This window comes from Medicago sativa, chromosome 2 (genome assembly GCF_051527215.1).
Source record: "Medicago sativa cultivar Bolivia chromosome 2, Bolivia_mono, whole genome shotgun sequence".
In the NCBI taxonomy this organism is placed as follows: Eukaryota; Viridiplantae; Streptophyta; class Magnoliopsida; order Fabales; family Fabaceae; genus Medicago; species Medicago sativa.
The window spans coordinates 61,797,118-61,806,576 of record NC_140750.1 but is presented as its reverse complement, the minus strand read 5'-3'; the positions used below and the strand labels follow the sequence as shown (position 1 = coordinate 61,806,576).

The window sequence follows — 9,459 nt, the reverse complement described above, 5'->3', positions numbered from 1 at the left end:
TGTAACTACATTCACAGTTATGAGAAATGAGATCATTTTCAGCTTTTGCATTTCATAACATACATAGTTCTATATTTTATGATATTCAAATATGCAAATCGTTAGAGCCGTTTGATTCCATTAAAAAATATCAAGCTCTTGAGTTAGTCTTTTGAATTTGCATTATGTTCTTAAGTCTTAATAATTGGTGTTTTTGTTGATAATTTAGCTCCACAGAATACTCAGTCTTTAATAGATGGGTCAAGTCTTGAAAGAGAAAAGAGCTACCAGGGAGTTATTGATGATAGAGTGAAAGTGGTAGTGGACGTCACCTCTAACGGGTGTGACAACGTTAGGAGTTGCACATTGAGTAGATAAAAATGCTCAATATGGTAAACCAAGATGCTCTTCTATCTAATAAACCGTTTTTTTGGATCAGGCTCTTCTCATGTGCTTAGTCTCAACGTTTTCCATCAATTGCTACAGTTCGAACTCCTAATACATCACATGGTTTACCCTCACTACAACCTTTTTGTTTTTCTATAACAGTTACACAAATGTAATTTAAACTATGAAAAACTGTTGTCAAAAAGCAAACGCAGTAGTTTTGGCCCAAACTACAAATGGTTCGGTTCGGTTCGGTTTTTTAAACCATTAGAACAGTTTGGTTCGGTTTTTTTAAAAAACGAACCGTAACCACCCCTTAAGCTTCGAGGAACGCTAACAGAGGTACTTCCAAATGGGATTGTTTATTCTGTTACTGTCTAAAGCAACACTTTGCTAAACTGTTACCTAAGATGTTCGAATAGGTGAAAAATTCTTATTCAAATATGAGACAACGTTTGCCTATGTGTCACAAAGATACTATATTCAATGAAGCATATTGATATCACCGGAGTCTAGTGCAAATGGTTAATGCGTTGATTGGTGAGCGTTGTAAACACCACAATATTGAATTTGATTCTAATCATAAAAAAAAAATAAAAAATGCAAAATTCATAATGTTTGATTTCTTATCAACAAAGAAACTAGCAAATTGACTTGAACAAATTATAGTCCTTAAGTTAGTGGTAAATAATATATTCTATCATCACTAACCTCCTCCTTTTTTTTCTCCTCCTTTTACACTTCATGTTCACCTGTGATTTTCTCTTTAGATTTTTTTCTTACTTCTTTGACTCATTCACCAACTTTAAATTATTATTACTTTATAACTTAATCAAAACAGAGAAAGTCAATCATATTCTGAGTAGATACAAGATATATAGTATCGAATTAGCAACTTGTGTAAGAAAGTTAAACAAAACTACTAGGAAGATAACATCTAACACACATTTCAAGATTTACAACGTGTATCCTCCTTTAAGAAGCCTTAAATTTTGCATATATACAAGCTGGCAACATGCATGCTTAAGATCTAACTGACTTCTCATAGTCATAGAGTCATTATTTTCTATTCAACTCTTTGTCAACAATAAATACACAGCATACAGGAATTAAGTATTTTTCTCTTGCTGCTTCATTTCTTAATATACACCCCCACGTTCACATTCAAATATGAAGCTTATCATCATGAACATGAATTTCCCTCTATCATTTCATCTTTTTCTTCTTGCTTTTTGTTTGATCTCTTCATTTGCTAGTGCAGCTACTTTGTTAGAAGAAGAAGGTACGTACCAAATTATATGTCTCTTAGTAAACTATTACCACAATAAAAACAATACTATCACCAACAGAGGTTGACCAGTTGGTAAAGTAGGCTCATACTTTGCAAGGGATTGAGTTTAACTCCTCCCGCCGGCGTTAGGACATTATTTGCGGATAATATGTAAGTACAACTCTCAATGCTCTTTTAGTCTTGAGGTTGTTCTAACCCTGGTGAGCCCCTGAGGCCCAACTCACCTGTTGAATATTAAAGACGGAATAAATAAAACTGGTCGTCAATTTTTGCATCTTTAATACTGAACTCAAACAATTTTTGTTTTTCAATATCTACTTTTTGTCACTAACTCAGCTTTTTGTAGTAGTAGAAAAAAAGTTATATTTCAAATTCCAACACACAATATGGTTTTAACATTATGATTATGTATATATGTTTGTTTTGAATTAATATACAGTACAAGCTATGAAAGATATAGCTAAGACACTTGGGAAGAAGGATTGGGACTTCAACAAAGATCCATGTAGTGGAGAAAGTAATTGGACATCTTCTAGTTCAGTGAAAGGGTTTGCAAATGCTGTCACATGCAATTGCTATTTTGCCAATTCCACTGTCTGCCATATTGTTAGCATGTATGTCCTTAATCTCCATGTGTGTTTGTTGAAGATCTTTTTTTTTTTTTTTTTTTTTTTGTGGTGGCTGGGATGTGAACCCTGACCTTGCATATATTATGCATTGTCCCTCGTTCAGTGTCTCTATGCCCAAAAGACCAAATCAATTTTACTTTTTGTGTTGGGTTTGGACTAGTAATCACAAATATCTATACTTATAATTTTAATCTATATCAAAAAATTTATATAAAATATTGTTTGTAATTTTCACGCAAATTTTCAATAAAATATCGTTGATATTCTACTTGCGTTAGCGTTATAAAAAGAACGGAAAATGATATAATGAAACTTGTAGGAAAAAACTACAACTAAGTTTCTTTTGTTACTATTTAAGTAGAATATTAGTATTGTTCGTCGGTCAAATACTTTTTGAGTACAAAATGCTAAATTGGGACTATGCCATGCTTAAATGCTCAGGGATCTCTTGCTTATATTGTGTGGATTATGTACACGTGAAGAAAAAGCAATAGCATGTGAGAAAGGAGTTTCTAACTAAAGATGGAACCAAAATATTTTCAACCAACCTTAATTAATTAAAATTCATTAAATACTTGAATTCAACCATTTAATTTGCATTCCGTGTTATTGTAATAAATAAGAGTGATTATATATTTCTACCAAGTAAACAAGCTTATAATAAAAATATTTTTATGCTCTAGATTTCTAGTTATGAATTTCATAGCCACAAAAATCAATGTTGCAGTGTTCTCAAGTCACAAAATCTTTCGGGCACACTTCCAAGGGAATTTGTGAAATTACCTTACCTCAAAGAAATGTATGTGTAATTCTGAACCTTACTAAATTTGTATATCACCATCATTATTAAATTACCATAATGTTTATGTGTTCACTATTTTTCTGGTACAGTGATCTTACACGCAACTACCTTAATGGTACAATCCCTCCACAATGGGGTTCCATGCATTTTGTCAACATGTATTTTCTCTTACCCTTTCTTTAATTTCTTTTTAATTTTTTTTACGTTGATTAATGAAATTTAATTAGTAAATAGTTCATCAACAATGAATTTGTCCAAATGGTAAGAGACTTATACATTTAAACAAGTGGTATAAGGACTTCGATCATGTTTTCTTGCGCACTAAGAAAATTCGGTTTTCTTAATTTTGTGACAGTTCACTATTGGGAAATCGTTTAACTGGTCCAATTCCAAAAGAACTTGGAAAAATCACCACCCTGAAAAGCTTGTAAGTAATTTTTCTCACGTCAATTTGTTGAAAATTTCCCAAGGAACTTGTAAATATTGAAGCTTGAAATGCATAGGGTTCTAGAGTTCAATCAATTATCTGGACAGCTTCCTCTGGAGCTTGGAAATCTTCATCAACTTGAAAGACTGTAAGCCCCTTAATTTGTAGGAGTTGCAATTCACAGTTTCAATTTCCAACGTTGACAAATAGAGGCTATAGCATAGCAGAATTTCAATAAATCGTTGTTGTTCCACAATATGCTATAACCGTGTCATATCACATCATCACTGTATCATAGCGGAATTTGAATAAATTGCTGTTTTCCACGATCCACGATTAATAACACTATTATATTCCGTTTCATTTGGTTGATTTATTTTTATCTACTAAAAATTTATCTTCAGTGTTGATTGAGAAGTTTTTTGTCTACATTTTATGCTTTAAACTTGGCTTCTTTGAACTGATTAGATGAACACTGGTGACGAAACTATTTCCAAATTCATAGGTTTCTAGGTAGTTTGATTTATATAGAAAAACCTAGAAAATAAGTGTTATTATATTCATTCAATATTTTCTATTTTGAGGGAATATTCATTCAATATTGTTGCAGGCTTCTTACCTCCAACAATTTTACTGGAAATTTACCAGCAACATTTGCTAAGCTCACTAATCTGAAGCAGATGTAAGAATCCTTTCTTTGGATATTTTTGTTACACTGAATTACATTTACTATATCGAATTCATATTAATCTGTTGCTTACGGTCTAATCGATTTCATATTAATTGTTGCTTACTGTCTAAAAATGCAGTCGACTTGGCGACAATCAATTCTCTGGAACTTTACCTGATTTCATTCAAAGCTGGGCAAGTCTTGAGAGGCTGTATGAACCTTTTATTTCTTGTTGTGAAATTTCTAAATCATCAATTTTTTTTCCTAGTTGAATTGCATATTATTTATCTGTTTATCAAAAGAATGACTCTTGATTGTGACAGGGTTATGCAAGGGAGTGGTTTGAGTGGACCAATTCCTTCTGAAATTTCATATCTTAAAAACCTCACCGACTTGTAAGTAAGATGTTTCTTATTGTGGTCTGTAGAGCACTGACACTTCGAATTGATGGCATGATTGGTGCCTAACACTGACCCGACACCGACATGTAGTCACATTTGATCCATTCAATTTTTTCAAATTATTACGGGTGTCTGCGTGTCAATGCTTCATAGTTTGTGGTCACAGGCTCAAAATTCGAATTTTCGCTTATTGAATTTCACCATGCTTAAAAAATGTTATGCAGGAGAATAAGTGACTTGAAAGGATCAGATTCTCATTTTCCGCAACTTATTAACTTGAAAAACTTGGAAACATTGTGAGTGAATTTCTTGGATTTTTAGTATAAAGCAATCTTTTTAGTAACAAAAAAATAAGAAAGAGGAAACACCATAGCCATTTTGCACTTAAAGATTTACATATTATCAAATTGTTTGACAGAGTACTGAGGAGTTGCAATCTTATAGGAACAGTACCAGAATATCTTGGAAATATTACCAATTTAAAATCATTGTAAGTATTTAAAACAAGAAGCTTCTTTCATTATATTATGGTGACTAAACATTTATCTTGTTTCTTTTCTGAAAACAAATTTTCTCTTGAGTAATACTATCCTGAACATAATTTCTTTTTCAGAGACCTCAGTTTTAACAAATTAAGCGGACAGATTCCGAACACTTTGGGCGACCTCAAGAACATAAATATACTGTAAGCATCATCCTTTGAGTTACTTGTATACACTTATTCTAACTTTAGACCTGAGCAAACTTGAAGGTCCCAAGCCAACACCACCGGGCCAACCCACGTGGGTCACGATTTAGTCTTTATTAAAATGAATATCGATATGATTAGCTCAGTTTAGTCGATGAAAGGATTCTTGAAACTATCCGCGTTATGTGGGAAGAGGATATATAATTTAACAGTATTTAGCATTTTGATGGTTCATAAATTATTGATGAGTTTTATAAATTGACTTCTCTGATCTTTTTACCTAGATACTTAACTAGAAACCTTTTTACTGGACCACTGCCAAATTGGATAGCTAGACCAGACTACACGTGAGTAATCCTTCCAACCCTACTTATTTGATTTATTGATTTGAAAATTATAACTTCTGCATGCTAAATTGGTGTACCATTGGGTTTCTATATTTCAATGTAAAAAAGTGTTACATGTAGTTCTTTGTTCCATCTTTAATTCTGAATCACATGCTTAAATTGACAGAGATCTTTCATATAACAACTTGAGCATTGTAAATCCAGAGCAGTTGACATGTCAACAGGGAACCGTGTAAGAATCCTTGTTTTTTCATAACTTTTTTGTTTTAACAATTTTAAGAAACTAACTAATCTTTTGATCTTTACCATGTGCCTTAGGAACTTGTTTGCATCATCTTCAAAGGGAAATAACTCGTAAGTTTTATACTACTTAGGGCATATAGCTTATACATATTATAATGTGATTATGCTGATATGTTACACACCTTCATTATTTTCTCAGGGGTAATATAGTTGCATGTTTGGGGAACAATGGCTGTCCGAAAAGTAAGTTGATTGGTCATGGATTTCCTTCAGATTCTCCATTTCAATTTATTTATTTCTGCAAAGGTAAAATGTGAAATGCAAAATTTTCTTCCCGAAGAACGCCATGTTAATATGAGTAGGTCATCTGAACAACTTAATCGGTAATGTTTGTCAATGGTCCATTTTTCTTGGCTTCACCTTCTTTGCAAGCATTTATTAATGAGTACCTACAAATTAGATATCATGTAACCAAACAAATCATCTTTTCATTTCTCTTTTTCATGAATCCACTGCTTATCTTTTTTCTCTTGCATCAACTTATGTAAGTCAATTCAAACTGAAAGTTAAGGAAATAGCAATGGAAGTGTCGATACATGAGGATGCAAGAATCCAATTGTTTTTTGTATTGATAACTTTTTTCTAATGTGGTTATCTTATTGTAATTAGCATTTAATTCTTTTCTGGTTATTCCAGCTTCGTACTCTCTCCATATAAATTGTGGTGGTAAGGTCATAACTTCTAAGGAAAGCTTGACATATGACGATGATTCAAATGAAGTTGGACCAGCAAGCTTTCACCGTAGTGGATCGAATTGGGCTCTTAGCAACACCGGCCACTTCTTTGATAGTAGCCTTGAGGACTACCATACCTGGTCTAATAAAACAAACCTTTCCATTGACAATGGTGAGTTGTATATGGATGCACGGGTTTCTCCTCTTTCTCTAACATATTACGGATTTTGCCTGGGAAATGGAAACTACACAGTAAATCTCCATTTTGCGGAGATAATGTTCACCGATGACCACACATATAACAGCCTTGGAAGGCGCATATTTGACATCTATATTCAGGTTCATAGTCTCTTTGTCTTATCTTTTTCAACGACATATTTCGTATTGATCCTTTGAAGATTATAAACCTTCTTTTGATTGAATTATTGCAGAGAAGGTTGGTGCTGAAGGATTTCAATATTGCAAAAGAAGCCAATGGAGTTGGTAAGGCAGTCGTAAAGAAGTTCACTGCTATTGTGACTAGTAATACGTTGGAGATTCGCCTTCATTGGGCTGGGAAAGGGACAACTGCTATCCCATTTGGATCAGTATATGGTCCTCTTATATCGGCTATATCGGTTGATCCTGGTCAGTTATAGTTCTTCATGGTCCTTATGCCATAATCCTCTAATATGGTATATATGCAAATCTTTTATATTTTATTGTAATTAAACAGACTTTACACCCCCGGTGGAAAAGGGAAGTAGCATGCCTGGTTGGAAAATTGTTGTGATTGTTGTTGCTGGAGGACTAGTTATCTTGCTGATATTTGGTATATCTTGGTGGAGAAGATGTCGACGACATATAGGTCCTTTAGAAAGAGGTAAGACCTAAGAAGATAGATTAACTCTAAAACACTAAGGAATTTTGATGCACAATTGGGATTTTTCAAGCATAAAAGTTAATTTTGGGAAATTCCTTTATAAACATAACAGGCTGAATTTGATTTTATAAAAATATAGATTGTTTAGTCAAGGCTGCCATTATGTCTACATTTGTACTTGCTAAATGTATTGATGTGGAAAATACTCAAAAAATATCTCTGATTTTATTTATATATAATTCAATCAACAGAGCTAAAGGGTTTGGATTTCCAACCTGGGCTATTTACGTTACGGCAAATCAAAGCAGCAACTAACAACTTTGATATTGCCTATAAGATTGGAGAAGGAGGGTTTGGTCCGGTTTACAAGGTATTTTGCATAATATATCAAAACCTCTTGTGTGTCATGCTTTTCGTAAAACTCCTTTTCAACTTCTAACAGCCTACCATTCCTTAAAATTCAGGGAAGTTTACCAAATGGGACATTGATAGCAGTGAAGCAACTTTCTTCAAAATCAAAGCAAGGGAATCGTGAGTTTTTAAACGAGATAGGCATGATTTCTGCTTTGCAACATCCTTATCTCGTTAAACTCCACGGTTGTTGTGTGGAGGGAGATCAATTGTTGCTGATATATGAATACTTGGAAAACAATAGTCTTGCTCGTGCTTTATTTGGCAATTTTTCCTGTATGGTCTATTTTTGTGATTTTTCACATTTTCTATCGTAGCACTTGACTATGAAGTTTCATTGTCTGATTTTTATTACATTCACAAATGAAGGTCCAGAGGAACACCAAATAAGATTAGATTGGTCAACAAGAAAGAAAATATGTGTTGGTATTGCTAGAGGTTTAGCATACCTTCATGAAGAATCAAGACTTAAGGTCGTTCACAGGGACATCAAGGCTACTAATGTGTTGCTTGATAAAGATCTCGACCCAAAGATATCTGATTTTGGTTTGGCCAAGCTTGATGAGGAGGACAATACTCACATTAGCACTAGAATTGCTGGGACATAGTGAGTAACTACAATTCTTGCCTTCTCCGAGTTTATTAAAAATTACTCCATAAAGTTACCAAATTCAATTTAAATGCTATTTTTATATAGTATAAAACTTTTATATGTTGTATACCGATATCAAGTTATTACAATTTTATGTTCAAACTATGCAGTGGATATATGGCTCCTGAATATGCAATGCATGGTTATTTGACAGACAAAGCCGATGTTTATAGTTTTGGAATTGTTGCCTTGGAAATCGTTAGTGGAAGGAGCAACACCATGTATCAATCAAAGGAGGAAGCATTCCTTCTTCTGGAATGGGTAACTATTCTATGTTCTCCATTGACCATGTAAATTTGATTATCCATGACACTATCTACTTGCATTTCGTTTTGTGTCGCACATTTATTGTTCGTTCTTTGAAGAATTTTACATTTGTTTGAAATTAAACTCTTTGTTTTTTTTTTCTTTCAACAGGCACATTTGTTGAAAGAGAAAGGTGACCTGATGGAGCTAGTTGATAGAAGATTAGGTTCAGATTTCAACAAAAAGGAAGCCATGGTGATGATCAATGTGGCTTTCCTATGCACGAACGTCACTTCAAACCTTAGGCCCTGCATGTCGTCCGTTGTAAGTATGCTTGAAGGAAATACCGTGGTTCCAGAATTTGTTTCAGATTCAAGTGAAGTAATGGATGAGAAAAAGTTGGAAGCAATGAGAAAGTATTACTATCAGATTGAAGAAAATAAGATAAGTAAAACACAAACACAAAGTAAGAGTTTATTAACTGATGGGCCATGGACTGCTTCATCTTCATCAGCTAGAGATCTTTATCCTGTCCATCTTGATTCTTCCTATTGGGAGAAAAGAAATTAAGATTGTTTGTTGATAAATAATTGCATCTGCTGCTTGAAGTCCTGCCATTATCATGTGAAGAAACCATGATATCTTAAACTTAGTTTTGAATTCTATTATAATGTTATTTTTAAAAGCAAA

At 33.4% G+C, this 9,459-nt stretch overlaps 1 protein-coding gene across 1 annotated transcript; it reads left to right on the top strand.

Annotated features, from left to right (window-relative positions):
- The first annotated feature begins 1,360 nt into the window (after nt 1-1,360).
- On the top strand, nt 1,361-9,434 carry LOC146949436 (putative leucine-rich repeat receptor-like serine/threonine-protein kinase At3g14840). Its single transcript, XM_085745485.1, has 24 exons — nt 1,361-1,648; nt 2,097-2,271; nt 3,014-3,085; nt 3,178-3,246; nt 3,444-3,515; nt 3,592-3,663; nt 4,126-4,197; nt 4,325-4,396; nt 4,509-4,580; nt 4,811-4,882; nt 5,005-5,076; nt 5,200-5,271; nt 5,559-5,621; nt 5,788-5,853; nt 5,940-5,975; nt 6,064-6,107; nt 6,561-6,937; nt 7,030-7,225; nt 7,314-7,460; nt 7,712-7,830; nt 7,925-8,135; nt 8,241-8,478; nt 8,634-8,784; nt 8,941-9,434. The coding sequence occupies exons 1-24, from the start codon at nt 1,537-1,539 to the stop codon at nt 9,337-9,339; spliced, it is 3,051 nt and encodes a 1,016-aa protein (XP_085601611.1). The 5' UTR covers nt 1,361-1,536; the 3' UTR covers nt 9,340-9,434.
- Nucleotides 9,435-9,459: the final 25 nt, after the last annotated feature.

Excerpts from the sequence above, each read along its gene's own strand:
- LOC146949436 (XM_085745485.1), top strand. The coding sequence starts at position 1,537 with ATGAAGCTTATCATCATGAACATGAATTTCCCTCTATCATTTCATCTT. Across the intron at positions 3,086-3,177 it reads TTACCTTACCTCAAAGAAAT|TGATCTTACACGCAACTACC; the intron begins GTATGTGTAATT and ends TTTCTGGTACAG. Across the intron at positions 7,831-7,924 it reads GGTTTGGTCCGGTTTACAAG|GGAAGTTTACCAAATGGGAC; the intron begins GTATTTTGCATA and ends CTTAAAATTCAG.